Source organism: Apostichopus japonicus, chromosome 19, assembly GCF_037975245.1.
Source record: "Apostichopus japonicus isolate 1M-3 chromosome 19, ASM3797524v1, whole genome shotgun sequence".
NCBI classification, from domain to species: Eukaryota; Metazoa; Echinodermata; class Holothuroidea; order Aspidochirotida; family Stichopodidae; genus Apostichopus; species Apostichopus japonicus.
Window position 1 is genome coordinate 13,142,052 of NC_092579.1, and position 23,700 is coordinate 13,165,751.

At 37.6% G+C, this 23,700-nt stretch overlaps 1 protein-coding gene across 2 annotated transcripts; it reads right to left on the minus strand.

The window, feature by feature from the left end:
• Window positions 1–6,273: 6,273 nt before the first annotated feature.
• On the minus strand, window positions 6,274–23,276 carry LOC139959917 (GTP-binding protein 1-like). Of its 2 annotated transcripts, XM_071957850.1 has the most exons (13): window positions 23,129–23,276; window positions 20,866–21,375; window positions 19,928–20,036; window positions 19,178–19,361; window positions 18,279–18,487; window positions 17,168–17,307; window positions 16,448–16,686; window positions 15,725–15,869; window positions 11,498–11,680; window positions 10,772–10,910; window positions 10,075–10,216; window positions 9,280–9,429; window positions 6,274–8,714 (listed from the first exon to the last, which is right to left on the minus strand). In XM_071957850.1, the coding sequence occupies exons 2-13, from the start codon at window positions 21,001–21,003 to the stop codon at window positions 8,489–8,491; spliced, it is 2,004 nt and encodes a 667-aa protein (XP_071813951.1). In that variant the 5' UTR covers window positions 21,004–21,375; window positions 23,129–23,276; the 3' UTR covers window positions 6,274–8,488. The 2 variants fall into 2 exon arrangements, with proteins under 2 accessions (XP_071813951.1, XP_071813952.1); XM_071957851.1 differs by lacking the exon at window positions 23,129–23,276 and having other exon boundaries at window positions 20,866–21,392.
• Window positions 23,277–23,700: the final 424 nt, after the last annotated feature.

Consider the following 23,700-nt stretch of genomic DNA (forward strand, 5'->3'; position numbering starts at 1 on the left):
AAACCCAAATAAGAATATTGTTGCTGGTGTCAGAGGTTCGCTCTAATTACCATACTTGGATCTTCTCACACTGAGCACTATATCAGTCAATGATGGTCAGAGAGTTCCGATATAACCTGCTCCAACCTGTTACGCCCAACTTCAACTTTATTATCACACGCTTCATGTAAGTCCTATTTGCAAACAGGATAACAACCAGCTCCCAGGTCATACAAATTGGTCACGAATTTGACATCATTTTGGTGTCTTGTGGCTTCACAAATCAAATAAATTGGATTTATCAGGACAAAAAGTTCGCTGCAGTTAGTACACGATTTAAGGGTTAAGCCCGTACTGGGATTTGCTCTAGAAAGGAATGTGTGGAATGTGCCAATCCTTTACCAAAGGCTACGAAAGGGTGAACTTATCGCATCGGCAAAAGAACCCCGAAATGAAATCTTCTGTATTTTGTTTTGGTAGTTGAATGCGTACCTTTGCTACATTAAGATGGATCTATTACATCGAGTTGGGGACCTCATTCGTTTAGGGCACATGAAAAACTCCCTTCATTGAGGGTTTGTTTTCATAAGTTTTTTCCCGTTCAGTAATCTTATTGTCAAGCCCGGAATTCAGTGATGAACACGAGAAGGAGTAAATCCATCGGGGATATTGTACTGATAAGAAACGGAACAGCAGGAATCTACAATTTGAAAGACCCTCGAGGAAGTAAACTGAGATATCCATGGGTATTAAATCAAACAATTGTTCGAAAGTTGACGATGCACGCCAACTCCAATTCGTGGAAAGTTTAAAAGTAAAGTAAACTATATATATTCTGCAACCGTAGAGAAGATGAACGCCGAGAATAAAAAATATTTGTTGTTATTATTATTATGGTTCCTTATATAGCGCAAGGACTATAAAATCTATATATTCATATGCGCTTTACAGCTGTATGTACAAGTTTTCAAAGCCTGGGTTAAGGGTTGGGGAATTCTAAAATTAGAATGGTGAAATGGTGTATTCCGAGGCATATTTAGACAACAAGTGAGGTCTATAGGGCTAAACGCAAGGTTGTCCTAATAAAAAAAATAGAGCAGTGGCCTAATTAGCCCCGTTGGATGTAAAAAGTACCCCGAATGAGCCCCCCCCCCCGACGGACGATAAAAGGTGGGGGTGCCCGTCACTGGGCGGAAAGGGTGGGTGAATGGAGGAGAATTTACGGTAAGCTACTACGGTACATCCATAACACAAACCTTCTGACGTATATGGCAAGTCATGTGGGACAAACACCGCATAATATATCCGCGTATTAATTCGAATATATACGCGTATTAATTGTACATGTGTAAAGTTTCGCTTTTTGAAGCAATCTCGCGAGCCCGCCAAAACATTTATCGTTGGTATATGTACACAGCAAGAGCGGAATTGTTTTTTCGTGTATATTCTAATTAATCCGTGCATATATTGGATTTAATCTCCATATGTACTTTATTTAATACGTGTATATTTTCGAATTAATACGTGTATATATTCGAATTAATATGTTGATATATTCGAATTAATACGCGGATATATTTAAGCCATATCAGGTGCGTATCCAGGGGGGGGCGTTGGGGGCGCGCGCCCCCCGGGTAAGAAAAAGAGGAGAGAAAAAAAGAGAAGAAAAAAGGGAAAAGGAGGGGGAAAAAAGAAAAGGAGGAGAGAAAGGAAGGGAAAAGAAAAAGAAAAAAGAGAGAAAAAGGAGAAAAGGAGGGAGTAGAAGATAGCCAAGACTTCGGGAAGAGAAAGAGGAACAGTCATAGTTAAAGCGCTGATCCCTATTATATACACAGGGTAGCCAGTGACAGATCAAGGATTACGGAGGGGGTGTGCGCCTCACCCTACCCCTTACACCAACAACTCCATTTTTGACGTTTTTTTCCCTCTCTCACTAATGTATCTATATAAATACTCTATATATGGTCTATCATAACACGTGTGTGTATGGACGCCTTAAACAATTGTACAATTGTGCTATATGGAACCAACTGTGGCTGGTCTTGAACTCGACGGGGTCGTCGGGAACATGACGCATTTCGGGAAGGGGGCGACCGCCCCCCCCCCCCGAGCAAATTTTCTTTATGACATCGCTAGTAATTTCAAAATAGACAATGCTTAGGTGCAACTTACAAGGCCTGGGAAGTGTCATTTCCAGCGATCTGGGAGGCATTTTCGGGCAAAATTTTTCTTGTACGCTTCGCGCCAACTCATGGTGGCGCTTCGCTTAGATAGTTTGCATACAGGCTTCGCCCCTCCCTTGGCAATTACTCGCTACACGCCTGTTCGAATTTGTAAAGCAAAGAGCAGACATCACATAATATCAGTGAGCATGAAAATGCATGTTCAAAAATGAACAGCCTCAAAACTGTCTATGTGTGTAGTCAAAGGCGTAGGAGCCCAATTGGATTTGGGGGCTGTAACGACTTGCCCGAAAAATATAACCAAAATTTTTCGTGCGCAAAGCGCGCGTTCAACATGTTAATGTCAATAGGCGGAGTGTATAGCCTAGTGGTTAACGCCGGCGTCTCCCAGTCATGAGATCCCCGGTTCGATTCCCCGCCGACAGCAAGGTGTGTCGTCTGGCAAGGGTGTTGTTCAATAACAACTTCCCGACATGGACGTTAAATGGATGTGTGCCGAGAGATTGGCTTCGGTCAGCTTGCGAGTCTATAAGCCTCCATGGCTTCTTTCGCGAGTTCCTGCTTGCGGGAAGATCACATATACATACATACATACATACAATATCATATAAGCAAGCATAGGTCATTACATCGCATGGCATCGTGTACCGTACGGTCCGTGAAAGTTGCGCAGTCATCCGCAGGATGCTAATGTAAACAACGAAATGTCTTATGTAGATGGAGAAAAAGCATACAGGTCCAATTATGTCAAAACTCTCTTTTACAGTAGTAATGGCGAATTAGTCTGCCAAGCTTAGAACTTTATTTTAATTACCAAGGAGATCATTTTTAAACTATTCATTTATTCTCAGCATATTGCCCGAATTTTCAGGGGAACAAGTTTGGTTGGGGGGGGGGGGGCTGCAGCCCCGCCTCCTACGCCTATGTGTGTAGTGTTCGGTTTCGAAATATCTGATATCGGAAATATCTGCTATTTTTCATTTCCTTCAACCAAGTTTTATAATTGCCGTTATAAGAGGTTGTAATATTTCTACACCAATAAATTAACTGTGTCTGAATTTTCGAAAACTTCCTGACCAACATTCTTCATCATACTTCCCTCTACTCGTAGCAATTTTGACCGGTCTGTTAGGGGTTGAAGGAGGTTTTTCTATATTGGTTGTCCATAGATTGAATTTTGTGCAACATTATGTATATGTTTTGAAGTGATTTTCTTCACGAGAAATGTGAATTTTCAAATTCTGAACAAATAATGGGCTTTAAACTTTGAAAAGTGGGGCTTTCGGATATTGTGGGCCGTGACGTAGAATCACCTACAAAAGCAATGATCAACAGGACATGCAATGAGGTCGAACATGATGTGTGACTGGTTACAATCTTCAAAAAGGTTATGGATGAAAAAAAAAATATTGGGAAATACTTGGTTCTCAGGCAAAAGTGTACATTTGGTTGGTCATTTTCAAGCCCGAGAAGTGCCATTTCCGGTGATCTAGGGGGTATCAAAACCTGAAATTTTCTTGTACGCTCCGCGCCAACCGATGGTGGCGCTCCGCTTAGATAGTAATTCGCGCCCCCCGGGTTAGAAAATCCTGGATACGCCCCTGCATATGATTGGCTCATAATATATACGCGTATATGTTCCAATTAATACGCGTATAAATTCCAATGACTACGCGTATATATTCGAATTAATACGCAGATATATTATGCGGTGTTTGTCCCACATGGCTTGCCATAGACGTAGGCCTGACATACTTTTCACATTCTAGTCGTACATATATTACTGATATGGTAGGGACCGATTATACCCAAGTTCATGTCTCACTTAAAGGGTGGCTCGATCTAAGCACGAAATAAATTTGATAATGATGTAGACCGCTAAAACTGAGACACTGCTATCAGCCCTGGCCAGGTTCCTTGATCACTTTAAAGTTAGAGAAATGTCAGTTTAAACATGATATGCAGGTCATCAATTAAAGTGGCTGGATTTCTTAGTCTAATTCACAATTACGGTAGATCAGTTCATCCATCATGTGTAACACAAAGCTCAATAGGAAAACATAAAATGTTTATGGTCTCAAAATTAATGACATGTTACAATGCATTATAATAATTTGTCATGGACAAATAGCTTTGAATGTCATACACTGGAGTCATTTTGTTCATTAAAGTTAGAAGAATATGATTTGAATTATCAGTATTTATAAAAAACGATTGACTAACATTAACGTTTAGGTATGCACTAAGGAGCCCACGTCATCATCAATCTTTAAAGGAACATTCCAGAGATGTTATTTTTTTCAAAGCTGAATATCTTGAAAATGAGGATAGAGACATTACGAACACTCAAACTTGATATTTTCTTCGGCTAAACTTCTGACTTAAGTCATACTTTAAACATATATCTTTTTGCTTGACGATCCACTGACATTTAGTACTTGATGAACTGCACCACATGCTTATGAGGTGAGCCAGTATAGAATATTGAACGCTAAACGGTGCTCAATATCAACTGAAGTTACAAGTTATACGATTGATGCTGGGGTTTTTTTTTTATTTGGTATTGAATTAAGCGAAGAAGGCACAGAATGTTTTCGAGGTCGTAAACACAAAGTATTTACTGAGGCATATCCAAGGTGGTGACGTGACATCGAACCATCCGCTTTGTTGATTCCGTGAAAATAGCAACGTCGCATATAAGGTAAATCTATTTTGTTGCATACGCCCCTAGTTGGTATTCAATGAAAAACGGTTGGAGGGTCGCCAAAATTATTCGTAAGAAGAAAGAAACTGCCGATAGTTGTTTAAAAAAGGGGAAATATCTGCAACATAAACAACTAATAAATTGCAAATATAACACCACTCTGCATTCAAGCACTTTTATTCATAACAAAACCTATTCAACCTTTTCGTACAATTCTAACCCAGAATTGTACAACTCTACAGTTGTACAACCCAGTACACTGAACTGTATAACCCAGAACATCACCTGCCACTGGACAAGATGATGAAGGTAAAATTTGCACAATATAACACCATTCTGCAACCAAGCACTTATAATCATATACAAGTTTCTTAATCCGCCCTCCCTCTCAACCCGCCCCCCCCCCCCCCGTAGACCCCTAACCCATGCAGGCACATCTGCCACCGTGGAGGGTCGACTAGATGATGATGGTGAAAATTAGGGTCACCACACAAAAGTGTTTGAACACCAGAGGTATAAACTATGCAGTGTATCATATGGTGCCAATCTAAATTATTAGACAGATGGAATAAAGCACTGGGAGATTGGCTTACAAGCACGTTGCTTGGCTGGCTAGTTGCTATAGATGCTAATTTCGCCCCTGTTGCGGTTTGCGTAAAGGTCACGGAGCCAGCAACAATTTAAGCCCCAGCCCGTCACTTGCCAAGAGATTGTACCACCACCCCAACTCAATATAAAGGGGTGGGGGGGCACCTTATAGATTTCTTGTAACTGAAGGATCATTTAAATCATTTTCTCCTTAGCACATTACTTCTCGTAAAATTATTGGGGTAATGTTACACTCAAGATTCGAATATATATTATATTTCCTCAACTACTCATATCTGATCCACACTGTTGTGATGATAGGGTAAGGGGTCGATCCTCTAACACCAATTTTGGTGAGGCCATCATATAAGGATATCCCCATTCTATTCGCCCTTCCCTACACCCCTTCGCCACCCCAAACGACGGTGGCTACTTTAAATTTTTATTTCAAGAGCTCCGATGCTGTGGTTTATCCAGACACTATACAAAGTTAAACGAAGAAACAAGATACTGTACAACTGAATCAGAAGTTTATTGCAGTTTAATAAAATCAAAACAGCAACAAGGGTCTTTCCATGTTTCACTGAAAACTTAAAACATATTCACTAACGCTTTTTTATCCTATAAAGATTGTAGTACCAATGATACGCCGCAATTGGCATACTAAACTAGGGAATCTATGGTTTCATACCACCAGGCTTCAGAATACAGTATTTGCCTGCAAATGCAGCGATTCTAGTGTCTCTTTGGCTATTAGTCTGGACCAATCTCCTCTAATAATTATCTATCAACATGGACGTTACCACCTTTTTGTGGGGTGGGGGTGGGGGGGGGGTTAGTAAAGTTGTGGTGCTTAGATGCAAAGTAGTGCTATAACTGACAATTTTTGGAACAATGTTGAAGAATTGTTGACTGTTGCATATTTATGTACTGTGCACTAGGATTTGCTTGTAATATTCTGTCTGCCAGTGTGGAGGGAGGGGGGGAGGGAGGGCTGAATACCCCTGATTTTGTTTGTTTGAACAGGCTAAAGCCTCCCCCCCCCATCCCATGTATACGTGGTTGTCTACATGAAACATAAAAAGTATTCCTCATGCAATTATTTCATCTAATATTTGTTCGAATAAATAGCATACCTCATGCTGCATTCTAATTCCACCTGCCTGAAACAATTTAACTTAATGAAAACTAACAAATTATCCAGTAATGTGACTGAACTTGCACTGATAAATCTCAGTGCCACCCTTTACCTGCCTCGTGACCCGCACCCACGGACAAATTGAGAACATCCTGTCAATAACACAACATTAAAATTAATTTGAAGAACAGAACAAGGAACTTAGTAGACAGAATGTTTAAGGCCCAGAAACATGAAAATAGTAATTAAGTCATAAATAAATCTCAGTGCCACCCTGCAGCTGCCTCTTGACTGCACCCACAGACAAATTGAGAACATCCTGTCAAGAACACTAAAGGTAGGTTCACACTCCAACATGTATCTTGGATGACAACTGTCAACGAACCATATCTTCTTCATCGCAGGTTATATATTTGAACCCTACATGGCTGTTCACATCTATCGCGGGTGACCTATATTGCAGTATGAACCTGTCATTGACTCTTGCTTGAATTAAATTGTAATTTATGCAAAGCCTCTATGGTCTGACTGGCTTTACAACCAGCAGCTGCGATTTTAGAAACAAGTGAGACAGATTTTGGCAGATCTCATTTGAAGATCAACATGTCTTGCTAAAGGAACTTAGTATACAGAATAATGTTTAAGGCCCCCCAAAAACATGATCTACTATGAAAGTAAATTTTAGGCCTGGACTAAATGATCATAATTGTTTTGAAAAGGAGCAGCCTATCCTGAGATATTATCAAAGCAGCATAAATATGCAACATCGCAAACCCAACCATCTTTTTTTCTCTTCTTTTTGCACTAGTCTTGGTAATGTTTTAAAATGGATAAGATATTGAAACCAAAATAAAATTGTATAAAAGTGTCTTCCTTACATGATATGCAGTCTTATATGAATACTGCTCAGTCAGAAAAAACTTTCCGGTGGTATGAAAAGACCGGACTAAAAGTGATTGCGCTGAACGGATTACAGTACGGCTGATAAAATCCATCAATTTATTTGACTTGGATCCTCAATTCTGTTATCAATATTAGAAAAATCTGTTCGCAGAAAAGGTTCTGGCATTTTGATACGATCAAAAAGTTTTTAAAAATTTTACGAAATACAAAAATGGACCACAAGTGTACTCTCAGGAAATTGCAATTTGTTTAATTTAATGGAAGAGGGCCCCAGGATACAAGGATCGGTAGATATCTAAAATACAGGATTTATTGGAAGAGGGGCCCAGGATACAAGGGACGGTAAATAATGAAACTACTACCGAAATAGAGGTGCATTTGGAAACATTGGTAGAAAAGCAAAGAACGCCCATGCATTCAGCTTGCTAAACATTAGCACCTAGTGTCTCAGCAAAATTGTATATGCTGATAAGTTTTAGTACCAAAGAAAGGTTTGGGGGGTGGGTGGTCCAGGTCCTCTCACTGGATCAACCAGTGAACAGGAAACCAAATCTATAATTGTTATCGTATTGTTAATATGTCACTGATAACATAGAGTTCCACAGATGACCCAATGTGCCTTCTATTAATGTTGTGAATAAGACCTTACTCGAAATATTTTAAAATGAGACCTTACTCGAAATATTTAAAACGGAGCAGCCCACTCAACACATGTATTTCTCTTTTAACACACATCTTTTTGTTTCTACACGACATATCTTCTTTACAGTTCACAATCAAATGAAATGGACGTAACCTAAAGTCATGCGTTAGTTCAACCCACCACCGACAATACTTGCAAACCATTTTCTAATTTTTTTTTTAAAATACTGATTAAAACAACCTGCATGTCTATTTTTCTATGGGAAAGGTTAATTTTCTGTAAAATTTTAAAACACATTACTGACAACCTACAATAAAATGATCTAGCAGCTTTCGGCTTCATCTTTTGAGTCACGTTTTATCCATTTCTTTGTCTTCTCCGTTGACTGTCTTTGATTTTTCCTCGTGTTGTCTACTCTGGGGTAACCTGGGAGCATCCAGGGATGTAAGAGTCTGCTGTTCTGTGGGAGGAGGACAAGCTGTTGCTGTGGTGTTTCCTACTCCTCCACTGGCCTCTGATGACCGTCTGTATTCTCCACTTCGGTTTCCTCTTCCTCTTCCTTTATGGCGCCCTCGGCTACGGGAGGCAAATTTGATTTGTGGAATATCAAATTAGAGATGTCGGTACATCATTGCAGTAAACATTAAAAAAGAGGTAAAAAAAAGAAGGCACCCTAGGAGACGGTTAATACAGTTTTGCATTTTGAGACATAGCTGAGAGATTTAACATTTTTGGGATGTGTTTTGTAACTTCTTTCCCTAAATGTGCAGTTCATATTTCTCAAATGAAGGTAACAAAGTCCTTGTTTTGACCATAATACACTCCTCTCATTCAGAAGTATTGCATTCCTTGCAGGGTAATTGTGTCAACTGTGTCATAGCCTACAGTAGGGATTCTTATTAGGCGGGCCTGCAGGCCAAATCTGCCCCTGGAAAGATCTCACTTAGGTCCACGACAAAATCAATCCACATATTGCACTGAACAGGGAATGTATGATGACTTAATGCCTTAGGCTTGAGTACAAATAACAGCCTACCCTACCCTGCACACATTCATCAATCTAGGTATAACAGAAGAATTGCTTCTCTCTGTCCTTTGTAGAAATTTAAGAGAGAAACCCCTACCGGACTGGAACACATACCTTCTTGGACCACGGGGGCCGTTGTCTGGAGGCTTGGGTCCTCCTGTACCCCTTCCCTTTCCACCTTTCTGGTACTTTGGTTTAGTTTCACTGGCACTGGTATTTGGGTAGATCTTTGTGATCTTACCCACCGCTTTCGTCTTTCCCTCTCTGTGAGATGTAGAAATTAATTGAAATTAATTGAAATGACATAATAACTGATATAGTATTGTCAATTGAAAGTTGGACTATGAAGCCTGGAAAGTAAAAATATAACTATTGCCACTATGTGATGAAAGACCTTGGACGGAACTATGATTGAGGTGGATAAGGGATGAGGCAAGCAATGATGAGGGGGTGAGGGTGGGGAGGGATGGGGTTCACCATTTGGGAGGTAATGGTATCAAGAACCCTGGTCAGCTGAGGAAAGTTACCAACTCGGAGCTCTCAGGGTTTTTTTTTTCATTAGTAACGATTAGTAACATTAATGTTACATTAGTAACGGTTTTCTGATTTGTGAACCAAATTCAAAATTACCAGAAAATACTAATGAAAAATTTTGTTTAATAGCAAAACATATATTTAAAGCAACATTTAAATTGATTTGGAAAAGACCTAATATTTAAATCTTGCTGTCTTTTCTTTACCATGCAAAAGCTGGAAACTTTCTTGGAACAGAACGAATTTTGAAATCAGAATTTTTTCTTCTATTGGTAGGATCTCAAGGAACCAATGTGAAGTGCAGTATTGGGAAGCATCATGTTATTACAATAAAAACCACACAAAAGAACTTAGAAACTGAACTGGGTTAATCACCTGAAAACCATTCTAGCATCCGGATGAAGATATTCAGGGTTCTTTATGAATCTGAAGAGCACCGTTGCCTTGTCTCCCGTTCTCAGATGTGCTTTGTCCATATGAATAATGGACGCTGTCTGTCGTATACTCCCTACATGCACTTAAAGTGAGAAAAGAAAAAGAAAGATAACTGAAGGGTTATTTCTGACATTTAACATTCCAAATGAAAAGTTAAAAGCACTGTCTCAATAACATCTAGGTAATTTTGGACATGGTTGTACCGTTGTATGAAAGTACCTATTTGTCAGGTGTTCATGGCAAATGTACTTCAAAGTCATACTTTCCTTCCAAAACATTACTGTTAAATTCTCCTTAAGGTATGATTCATTTGAACATTTTGCTTTAAATATCACTTGCACCTTTTTGTTTGTAAGAATAAGAAAATTGTCTTTATATTGTACATTTTTACTGGAGAGGGGGAAGGGGGGGGGGAAGGGGTGCAGTAAAGCAGCTTACAAGTAAATGTATTACTTGTCAAATTTAATTGTAAATTTTATACCTAATTGCAGGGTAATTCATATGATAAAGGTTTAAGCATCAGATTTGACAGAAACAGTAAATTCTCTACAAACAACTTTGAAATTTCAATCACAGAAGAGAAAATAGGAAAAGAAAGGGGTTCACAGCATAACTTTGATGCCTCCAGCAGACTTACCCATTGCTTGATAGTGACAACTGATGGTGGTGGGATGGTGAAGTACTAGGATCTCTCCCTCAAACTCCCAGCATGCAGTCTGCTCCGAAGACAGAGATATCATCACCATACCTTTACGTACATGGGACCGTTTAATTTGCTGCGACAGAAAAGAAAAGGTGACCACTAAGAAAGAGGATAGATAAAATTACCATTTCTCATAACCTCTGGTATTGGGTCATGTTTGACTGCCAGGAGTCCCAAATTATAATAAAGAAGGCCACTTGTTGTTACCTAATCAAGACTCATAAACCAAATATTACAGGCTGCAACTTTGTTCTACTCAAAAAACTTTTCAATGTTTGATATAGAGAGAGTTGTGGTCAAGTGGTTAAGGGCAGTGGACTTTTGATCTAAGGTTTGCAGGTTCGAGTCCTGGCCAGATCATTACGGTGTGTCCTTGGGCAAGGCACTTTATCTTCATTGCCTCTCTTCACCCTGCAGTTGTATATATGGGGACCGGTGAGATAAACCATCAGCTGGGGGCTGTTTAGCTGCTGCCATGTGGAGGGATTGTCTCTACCTGCATGATAAACTGTGATATACTAAGATCAAACAATTTTATGTTTTTTTAACAATAAATTGGAATTGATAATTTCCATTTTTTTCATAAATGAAATGGAAAAAAAAATTACTTTAATGTAATGAACTGGTTAACGTTCATAGTTTTTTGTCAAATGATTTTACCTTCTTCAAGGCAAACGATGCTGTCTGACCGCCTTTGACCACTTTAACAGGCATTCGTTTTCTATGGATGCTTTTAATGATAACTTGAGTATAGTTTCCGTGACCGTCTGGTCCCAGGGAGAGAGAATCGTTTATTTGGATGACCCCGCGTAACGTCGTTCCGGATACCACCGTGCCGACACCCTGTAGAAGAGAGTGATGGATGTATATGAATATGTTTGCATCGCAATAAAGTTGTTAGCCAGTAAGCACACAGCAGTGGCGTAGGAAAGTACTTTTGAGTGGGGGGGCTGAAGACTGATGGCCGGCCTGGGGGAGGGGTCTAAGGGGAGGGGTGTCCCCCTCCCCTTTGGATTTTTTTGCATTTCCAGGTGGCCTCAGATGCAATTTGGTGCAATATAGCACACTTCAACACCCACTCCATTTTGTAAACTTAATTTTGTATTTTCAACTGGCCTTAGATGCAATTTAGTGCTCCAAATGAGTTTTATTTCTCATTTGGAAATGAAAAAGGGATTTTCTGACTTGCGAAGTGGGGGGGCGGAATGATACTTCTGCCCCTCCACATTTTTCACTGGGGGGGGCTGGCACCCCCCCAGCCCCCCTGGTTCCTACGCCCTTGGCACACAGTGTGATGCTAATATAAGAGACAACGGTATCCAATATATTTCAGGATAATTAAATCTCATTATCTTGTTAATACCTCTTGATATGACTGCTCGAATCAAACTACTTTGTACAGTAAAAAATGTGTCAAATTGCTTAAACAATACGTAAGTAGGGTGAGGTTCAGTGATGTTATTCTGTCGTCATCTGGTATATATTTGAAACAAGTTACATTAAGAATGTTCGATCATAGATTGTTTATCGTTGAATGTAAAGTTCTACGAAGTGCAATTTCCATGAAAGTGTTAGTTTGCTTAAAAGAACTTCTTCCATTAGAAATGACTGGTTGGTGAATCATTAGCAAGGTCTAGACTTCTGCTTAGACCTCCCATTCCCATTCCTCCACATTATTATTATTATAAATTTACTTAATATGTGGTACTAAACTGAAAACTTATAAAGAATTTACATGTTTAGCTACATGGTACTACAGGATACAGTTACGTCCATCGGGAGAAGAACATACTCAAATCATGTTTACTGTTCAGTTGGTACGATACTTTAGGATACAGTTACATCCATCAGGAGAAGAACATACTCAAATCATGTTAAATGTTCAGTAGGTACGATACTTTAGGATACAGTTACATCCATCAGGAGAAGAACATACTCAAATCATGTTTACTGTTCAGTTGGTACGATACTTTAGGATACAGTTACATCCATCAGGAGAAGAACATACTCAAATCATGTTTACTGTTCAGTTGGTACGATACTTTAGGATACAGTTACATCCATCAGGAGAAGAACATACTCAAATCATGTTTAATGTTCAGTAGGTACGATACTTTAGGATACAGTTATGTCCATCGGGAGAAGAACATACTCAAATCATGTTAAATGTTCAGTAGGTACGATACTTTAGGATACAGTTATGGCCATCGGGAGAAGAACATACTCAAATCATGTTAAATGTTCAGTAGGTACGATACTTTAGGATACAGTTATGGCCATCGGGAGAAGAACATACTCAAATCTTGTTAAATGTTCAGTAGGTACAATACTTTAGGATACAGTTATGTCGGGAGAAGAACATACTCCAAATCATGTTAAATGTTCAGTAGGTACGATACTTTAGGATACAGTTATGTCCATCGGGAGAAGAACATACTCCAAATCATGTTAAATGTTCAGTAGGTACAATACTTTAGGATACAGTTATGTCGGGAGAAGAACATACTCCAAATCATGTTAAATGTTCAGTTGGTACGATACTTTAGGATACAGTTATGTCCATCGGGAGAAGAACATACTCCAAATCATGTTAAATGTTCAGTAGGTACGATACTTTAGGATACAGTTATGGCCATCGGGAGAAGAACATACTCAAATCATGTTAAATGTTCAGTAGGTACGATACTTTAGGATACAGTTACATCCATCAGGAGAAGAACATACTCAAATCATGTTTACTGTTCAGTTGGTACGATACTTTAGGATACAGTTACATCCATCAGGAGAAGAACATACTCCAATCATGTTAAATGTTCAGTAGGTACGATACTTTAGGATACAGTTATGTCGGGAGAAGAACATACTCAAATCATGTTAAATGTTCAGTAGGTACGATACTTTAGGATACAGTTATGTCGGGAGAAGAACATACTCCAAATCATGTTAAATGTTCAGTAGGTACGATACTTTAGGATACAGTTATGGCCATCGGGAGAAGAACATACTCAAATCATGTTAAATGTTCAGTAGGTACGATACTTTAGGATACAGTTATGTCCATCGGGAGAAGAACATACTCCAAATCATGTTAAATGTTCAGTAGGTACGATACTTTAGGATACAGTTATGTCGGGAGAAGAACATACTCCAAATCATGTTAAATGTTCAGTAGGTACGATACTTTAGGATACAGTTATGTCCATCGGGAGAAGAACATACTCCAAATCATGTTAAATGTTCAGTAGGTACGATACTTTAGGATACAGTTATGGCCATCGGGAGAAGAACATACTCAAATCATGTTAAATGTTCAGTAGGTACGATACTTTAGGATACAGTTATGTCCATCGGGAGAAGAACATACTCCAAATCATGTTAAATGTTCAGTAGGTACGATACTTTAGGATACAGTTATGGCCATCGGGAGAAGAACATACTCAAATCATGTTAAATGTTCAGTAGGTACGATACTTTAGGATACAGTTATGTCGGGAGAAGAACATACTCCAAATCATGTTAAATGTTCAGTAGGTACGATACTTTAGGATACAGTTATGTCCATCGGGAGAAGAACATACTTAAATCATGTTAAATGTTCAGTAGGTACAATACTTTAGGATACAGTTATGTCGGGAGAAGAACATACTCCAAATCATGTTAAATGTTCAGTAGGTACGATACTTTAGGATACAGTTATGTCCATCGGGAGAAGAACATACTCAAATCATGTTTACTGTTCAGTTGGTACGATACTTTAGGATACAGTTATGTCCATCGGGAGAAGAACATACTCCAAATCATGTTAATTGTTCAGTAGGTACGATACTTTAGGATACAGTTATGTCGGGAGAAGAACATACTCCAAATCATGTTAAATGTTCAGTAGGTACGATACTTTAGGATACAGTTATGTCCATCGGGAGAAGAACATACTCAAATCATGTTTACTGTTCAGTTGGTACGATACTTTAGGATACAGTTATGTCCATCGGGAGAAGAACATACTCCAAATCATGTTAATTGTTCAGTAGGTACGATACTTTAGGATACAGTTATGTCGGGAGAAGAACATACTCCAAATCATGTTAAATGTTCAGTAGGTACGATACTTTAGGATACAGTTACATCCATCAGGAGAAGAACATACTCAAATCATGTTTACTGTTCAGTTGGTACGATACTTTAGGATACAGTTACATCCATCAGGAGAAGAACATACTCAAATCATGTTTAATGTTCAGTAGGTACGATACTTTAGGATACAGTTATGTCCATCGGGAGAAGAACATACTCCAAATCATGTTAAATGTTCAGTAGGTACGATACTTTAGGATACAGTTATGTCCATCGGGAGAAGAACATACTCCAAATCATGTTAAATGTTCAGTAGGTACGATACTTTAGGATACAGTTATGTCCATCGGGAGAAGAACATACTCCAAATCATGTTAAATGTTCAGTAGGTACGATACTTTAGGATACAGTTATGTCCATCGGGAGAAGAACATACTCCAAATCATGTTTAATGTTCAGTAGGTACGATACTTTAGGATACAGTTATGTCGGGAGAAGAACATACTCCAAATCATGTTTAATGTTCAGTAGGTACGATACTTTAGGATACAGTTATGTCGGGAGAAGAACATACTCCAAATCATGTTTAATGTTCAGTAGGTACGATACTTTAGGATACAGTTATGTCGGGAGAAGAACATACTCCAAATCATGTTTAATGTTCAGTAGGTACGATACTTTAGGATACAGTTATGTCGGGAGAAGAACATACTCAAATCATGTTTAATGTTCAGTTGGTACGATACATGAAGCACTCTGTTTCGTGGATGAGCATCAGGAAAGGTGAAAACATTTTGTAAGAGTAATAATTACCGGTACTGAATAAGTCTCATCTATTTGAAATTCTGCCGGCTCTGATATACCCCAGTCTACTCTGGTATTTAACAGGTTCAGAAACATCTTAAGTAATTCCAAATTCTGACCAGTTACATTAGATACTTGGAAGATGGGACAGACTCTGCCAAAACAAAAAAAACAACAACAAATTAATACAATTGAAAATAAATGGAGAGGAAAAAGCAATGATAAACATTTTTGATTGTATGGATGGATGGATATGTATGTATATACTGTACAATATAAATATAGATAGTTTTGCCATTTAATTTGTCAAAGGTTTCAATACACAATGAAGATTGTTAGATCTGTTATATTATTGTATGTTTCACTTCACACATGTTTACGGACACAGTATATCTTGAAGTAACTGTGACAATGATTCGATACCACCCATGATGCCAGAAAGAAAATTTTAACCTTGATGCCAAAATCACGGTTTTGGCATTTAACATTTTTAGATGCTTCTCCGCATTGACACTTCACCTCAACCTTTGCAATTCCCAAAAGCATTTTCAAGTAAATTGGAAAAAATTTCATTCTTGACTCAACTCCCATTGGCCAATATTAATCATGGATCAAATCAATAATTGAGAAATTAATTAAGGAATTTTCTACATTTTGTAATTCTTTCAGTGCATCTTGAAAGCGACCAGTAAAACGGTCCAAATTCCCTGAAGCACTGACTCTCCAATGTACCTCTCAGAACTAAAATTTGTTGCCGTGGTTACCACGTCCTCCTTGGTGTTTACTAAGATGGGTATCTTACGACAACCCGGTGATTTCAGGATCCTCTGCAGTAGCTTCAGAGTGTCTTGGAGTACATTAGGAGGACACATGTCTATCTTGGTGACCACCACAAAGACGGGGACGCTCAGGGCCAGGGCTAACCCCAGGTGTTCCTTAGTCATACCAATAATGCCTGCATTACTACCGATCTGCCATGAAAAGATAAAATGCAATTAAGAACCGTTTTCAAATATTTTCACATTATGAGTTATCCTTATTTTTTTTATAAATGTGCTTACCATGTCCTGACATATAGTCTAGCTTTGCAAAGTTAAGTCATATCTTTGAACTGACTATTCTCTGCCACTGAGTATTTATTATTTATTGTCTCATGTAAATATCAGAGGCGTACCACACTGCTACTTTGACCAGCTGTAAACATGGTAAAATGACTCATCTTCCTTATATAAATTTAGTTTTTTTACATTTGGCATGTTTTGAGGTTTACAAAACTTTTGTTCGCTCAGTTTAGTGCTTTTATTGTTCAATTTGTGTCTAGCAGTTTTAAAGACTCTGAATTTGGCTTCAATAAAAAATATATGGTTTCTGTGTTTGTGGGATAAATAGTGCTTGAATGTAAAAGATTCTCTAGTCTTTTTTCAATGTGAAACAATGTTTAAATTCACTTACCATAAGCATACCAAAATCAGGTGCGTGGCCTGTCATACCAAATACTGTTGTTTTCAGATACTTTTCATGGCCTGCCAGGTCAATGAAAGTAATGACCTTTGAAGAACTCTCACAGATGTGCATCCAATCCAGACCGCCACCTTTAAAGAAGATTAATATTTCAATCATTCAATGATATCAATGTTTCAATGTCAGAAAAGGAACTTCACTTCAGTTTGAATATTTTCAAACAGTAACATTTGAATTTATAACAAGAGGGACAAATAACTGTAATACAATTGGTATTTGGATATAGAAATGAAAATACATTATAGTTTGAAACATTCAATAGCAGAGCTCATATAAGACAAGATGGGCAAACAAGTTTTAACATTTCTCACTATATTGAACATTTCATATGTTTGATTCATTACAGAATAATTTCATGAATTTGACATCCAAGTGATGATACCATGCAAAACGATTTGCCTTAATTATCCATATTGAAAGAATTTGACGACAAAGTTTGCTCCAAATTTGTTTTGTCTGTTGTCTGTTCATGATTTTTTTACACTTAGATTTCTTATGATGAGATTCTCTGTCACTCTAGTTCGGTTTACATATCTTGCAATTAGCCACTGATGTAAAACTGACACTGGTAGTTAAAACATTTAATCAAAATGTTTACAAGTGCTAATTTATTTAGTTTACCTATATATATTCAAACTATTGTTAATTTTTATTTTTATTTTCTACCTTTGCAGTGGTAATGAGTGGACTGAATGAACTGAAATATTTAAGACTTTTGTGAAAGAAAGGCAGGTGACCTAGGGAAAGATATTCAACGACTGTTTACCAAATTGTTAGAAACTGATGATACAACATTGTGAGAAGTTGATGATACAACATTGTAAGAACTTGATGCTATATCATTTTGTGAGAAAATGATGATATACCACACGGTGAAACTGGATAATATATCATATTTGTGAGAAATTGTGGAGAGATACAACATAGTGAGAAACTGATGATATACAACTTTGTGAGAAACTGACAACATGAATGCACGAGAAGGAATTAATTTATGCATTTAATTTTCTCCCAAACTTTAAAACTACCGTAAAAATCCTACCATGGGTGTCTGGCTGGTTGACTACGTTTCCTTTGCTGTCAAACCCAAGTATGTCGTTGCCAACACTGCTAGTTCTCCCAGATTCCATTTCGTGTTTATGTCTGAAGAGTTTTAACCTGGCCAGTCCCCTGCCATTGTCAAGCTCGCCATGGGTCAAGACACCCAACAGTGTGCTCTTACCAGCGTCTACGTTACCGACCACTGCAACTCTGTACGAAGGGCGCAAAAAATGCCTCTAATTAAAGGTGTTACTTTACATGTGGAGGATTGCTTTACGTAGTCCTAATGAATAACATTGATACAAATGTGCTGAAAAAACTACGATACCTAAAAAAAGCTCTTTCTTATTTGTAGACTTCACTGGGTACTGAGTACATCAAATGTCTCATGTCTATGGCTAGTGGTACAAGATACCTGTTAGATCAAGTGGTGAATGTTGTTGGTGGCACCAACTGACATTCTCCTTAGAAGTTTTCACTTACACAATTAATGAATGTAGTTGCTAAGTTTAAACCTTTTGCACCCATTATGAGATCAGCACAAACTCTAAGATCTGTTTTGTTGAGTAAAATGATCAAGGAAGGAACCAGAAGGGTGGTCACCCGATTAAAACTGCTTTTGTTTGTCTTCTATCTAAAAAAGGGTACATAAAACTGCCATAAAAACTGTCACAACTTCAAAAACTGAGAGTAGATTGATACTGGAATCAGTCCCATTGCAGAATATCAGTCATTAATCCACTCATTGGAAAACCAAAGTGAAGACAATACAGTTGTTCATATCATAAGACACAAATATGGAATATGGAATTTTTTTGAAAGGAAAGAAATGTAACAATGCTCTGGGAATTAAGAAAAGAACTCTGAAGAAAACTGATCTTTGATCCTCTCAAACCGTACCTCACTTCTTGAAAATCTTCTTCATCAGCGATCTTTCGAATCAGGTAATCCCCTAAGAGACCATCCGTGACATTCCTCTCCCTCAGCAAGACAATATCAGATTCGAGAGACATCGCCATCTGACTCAAGGTCCCCAGAGAAGCGTCCAGCTCGTCTCGTGTAAGCCCACTACTGGAACCATCGGCTGCATATTTAATAGACGTAAATAGTTAAGAACATAAAATCACGTGGATTTGCTTGATGAAACGAAACGTACTGTAGGTAGTGATTCCAAATACTGTGTGAAAGTTTTGTTAAATTCTCCATACAACTTGAACTTAAAATTCTATATTAATATCATCAGCTTCACTAATCAAACCTCACTTCAACCAATCGAGCAAAACCAAAAACTATTTTGAAACTGTATTAATAAAATTTTGGAATGTGATTAAAACTAAGAACAAAAGGGTCTCTAGGTGACTACACTAGAATAAGGAATGACTCGCTCCTAAGGTTAAGGTTCATGTTCCTTAAATATAATTTGAGGCCGTCTTACTGTAGTTTAATAATTTATTCTCTTAGTCTTAGTAATATTCGATGGTTTGGTTAAATTGATGATAATTAACAATCAGGTAGTTAATGATAAAGGTAGCAATTGTAACAAGTGAAAATAAAGCAATTCATTAATCTTCTAAAAATGCACTGCTAAAGTTCACACAAATGGTGTCACATCTAACAAAACAGAGCATATATTTGCTGATTCAAATTTACCTCCTTGACCAATGGTGTAAATCACTTCTCCGTTTCCAGTCTCCAACCTCTCCGCTAGCTGTCGTTGGAGGAGGCTGTATCCATGATCGGTGGGACAGACCAGTCTTGTCTGTAGGGTAACATGCAAGATGTATGGTAACACTGTTAGCACTACCAAAATATTCCTTTAGAAGTTACACTATTTTAACAAAACAAAATATTATTTATAAACATAAGAAGAAAATTGACTGCTAAAATACACAAAGAAGGTCATGGAAGGGGCAACAAAGCATTCTGCAAGACTGATACGCTGAGAGGGAGTCACTGGTTGAAATCTTAGTTTTTAGTCAACGACTTCTTTGCTGTTCCCAACATTCTTTGGAAGACAATGTACACATACATACACACATGTTAAGTAGTCTTCAAGAATTTTTAGCCCCAATTGTTACATATTCAATTATTTATAGAGTTAATTGAATATGGATGAATTGTATCTCTAACCAAAAGTACTAAATTACAGCTCTTCTTGCTACAAAGGGAGAGTTAAACTCACTTTAAACCATTCAGTCCTTGACAATCAAAGAATAACTGGCACAATTACCGATGCTTTAATTACCACTGTACAATCATAACAGGAATAATTTATCCGTTTTCACATCGCAGAATACTGTGCAAAATGGTAAAATTACTATATAAGTCCAACTAAGTATAGCAGTGTTTTACACATCAACCATGAAGTATGTTACGAAAGACAAATATTTGAACACTTCTCTTTTTTTATTCTTGATTTTTTCTTTTCTCGCCTAAATTTGATCTTCCCTCCTGCTACTTTGGTGGACATAAAGTAAATTATGGGGACATTAAATTTTCCTTTAGTCACTCTTTATGGCACCACCGGCTTCAGGCTCTTGCAACCTCAATAAACAGTTTTAAATTATTAAAGAAGACGGCAGACTTACTTTAAGGGTGAGTTCGTTCTCTGTATCTCCATTGGTCATTTCAGGAGCAAAGAGGGCAGTCATCTTCATGGGTGGCATGTCTGGAGTCTTAGGGGACTGTATCCCCATACAGTCATCTCCAATTATAGCCGCGCACATCTCTATAGCTTCTGTCCAATTTCAGACAAAACTTGTCCCTTGACGGTTAGTGATCCACAACTGGGTCTGGGGTACTCTTTACTTTTCTTTTCTTTACAGGGCAATTTCTCAACACCAATAGGAATACCAACATAGGAAGACTTTCAGCTATACAAGATTTTTTCTCATAATGCCATCTTTCTTTCAGGTTAATAACTGTAATCGAGGTAACGTTAAAGTTCTGTGAGGAGCTGCAACTGAAGAATGAGTCATCTGGTTCACGATCAAACACATTGAACCGAATAGAAATTTCAATTGAATGAAAACAGAATAGCACGTTCTTGGGAACATCAAAATAAACAGGGTTTGTCCTTAAATGAAGCAAACAATTATCTGCAAAAGAAAGAAACAATTATCTGCAACCGAATTTTAGTCTTGATATGTCATACCATGTAAAAAAAAAAATATTTGAGTGTAATGTTTCTATGGCAGTATAGCTGATCAGATATTAACCTTTTTGGAATGATCCTTTGACAAACTTAATCATAACATTAACCTCATTAAGTGATGGCTGAAATGTTAACACTTTTCTAATAACTCAACCAAACAGGTGCTTTTAATTTCTTGTAAACACCAGAGCACCCTTGGATAGCAGTCAACATTACTTATCCTTGACAAATATATGTAATGCATGCATGGTAAACATGTTATTTGAGGCTATAACATTCTTGTTTTCATTTTTTGTGTTGCATACATGTGAGAAGTTATCCCCAATGTTGATATACAGTAGATTATGTTATCCAGGCCACTCTCAAGGAATCCCTTTTGATTAAAAGGTAATTTCTCAAAAATTATAAAAGTACAACCTAGAATGAAAGAACATGTTTTTTCACATGTCTACAACTTATCTTACTTAATCCTGTGCCTAGAGTCATGTTTTAAAGGTGATAGTGTGGATGGCAACATATAAGTTCCACAAAAACGTATTAACCAAAATGATACAAGTTGTTAGTTTGGATTATTGTCACTACGAATGTTTAAATCTTCCAGAGATGTGATTTCATGTGCTTTCTTCATTTGTGATAAAGTTATAAATAGGCTAGGCCTTTCTAAACACAGCATACTGTAGCTGTTTATGCAAATCAAAAGCACATAACCTAAATGTGATTAGTATCGCTGACAACCAGCTAGTTTCCCATTCAGTCTTTCCTTCAGTTTATACCAATGTGAGCACATATGTCACCTATAGTGGTTTTACTGTGAGACTCACAAGTTTGTCTTATCTCATGGTGAAATCACCAAATCTCCCATGGGAAAATTCTTAAACTGGTAAAACAAACAGGATACAAAGCTTTTGAAAAAGTCAAAGAAGGCTGCCAATAAATGCAATGCTGAACACAAATACCTAGTAAGTATTTTAATGAAATCAAAAACTTTTATTTGACATTGCTGCCTAGGATGTTTAGTAAAATCATAACTTTTGAGCTCTGGTCTCCAGGATTAGTTTTGGAAGTCCACAGGGTTCAGGTTAACACCTATGAGTATGACTAGTATGAGGGATAAGTAGGTCTGTCAGAGCTGTCTCAACTTCACCTCAATTTTGCACAAGACCTAGGCTAGTTGTAATTTAGGTTAACAGGCCTAGGCCTACTACTTAAGTGCCAATCAGCTTTCCTCAGTTGAACTACAAACATTGTCACACTAACATTACAATCCACATATGGTCAGTTCTCAGTCATTTCCTATGTAAAGCAGTTTCATATATGTGTCAGTATCAAATATCACCAAATTAACAAGAACTTACCTAATCAATAAGCAGATTTTACAGTGCAATTTGGAGAGTGGTTACAACACGATCATATGAATATTTTCTGTACACAACGTTATAGTAACACAAATAGTACAGTACTACAAGCAGGTCGAATCATCAATTTCTCCAAGCTCAGTTATAGCCTACAACAACAACAATAAAGCCTAGTGTTATTATATGTACACGTTGACAGCGTGTTGTGGCACACCAATGCTGTAACACTAACAAGTAACAATACTAAAGAAACAACGAAGAATCCAAAACAATTCCGTAATGTTAGAAAGTTTCCTCACAAATTACTTTAAAGTGCATCGAATGAAATCTTTATATACCAACCATGACATATGATGCAATAAACTTGTAATCTCAGGGTTATCCATTTCGTCAGATTCAATTCAAGCTTCCTGCACTTAACCAGCTGTAGCCTGTGGTATAGGTATGGTACATTTACTAAAGCTTGTTTACCGAATGGGGGCGGGCTAATAAAATTGACATTGCACAATGTGTTGAAACAAGAACAGGTACCTGGATTAAATATAAATAACTTCCAAAGAGTGTTGAGTATTGGTGACTAGTTCTGGGGTCTGATTTCATCATGTATTTCTGATTTCAGAAACTTTGATGGTCATCATTTTATTATGATTATGATCTGATTATGATTATGATCTTCCCGCTCATTTAATTAAAGGTCAATCAGTTTATTTCCTGATTGAATTGTCAACACCCCAGTCGCCATGGAAACCATATACATCACACGTAAAGTTTTGCAGTTCAAATAAATTAACATTTGCATATATATCAATTCCATTTTCCTTCTAAATCAAAACCATCCTCGAAAAGCAACCAGAAATAATTAATAAAACTTTGCATCGAATTTTGTGCGTGTTTCAAGAACAGTATGATGAAAT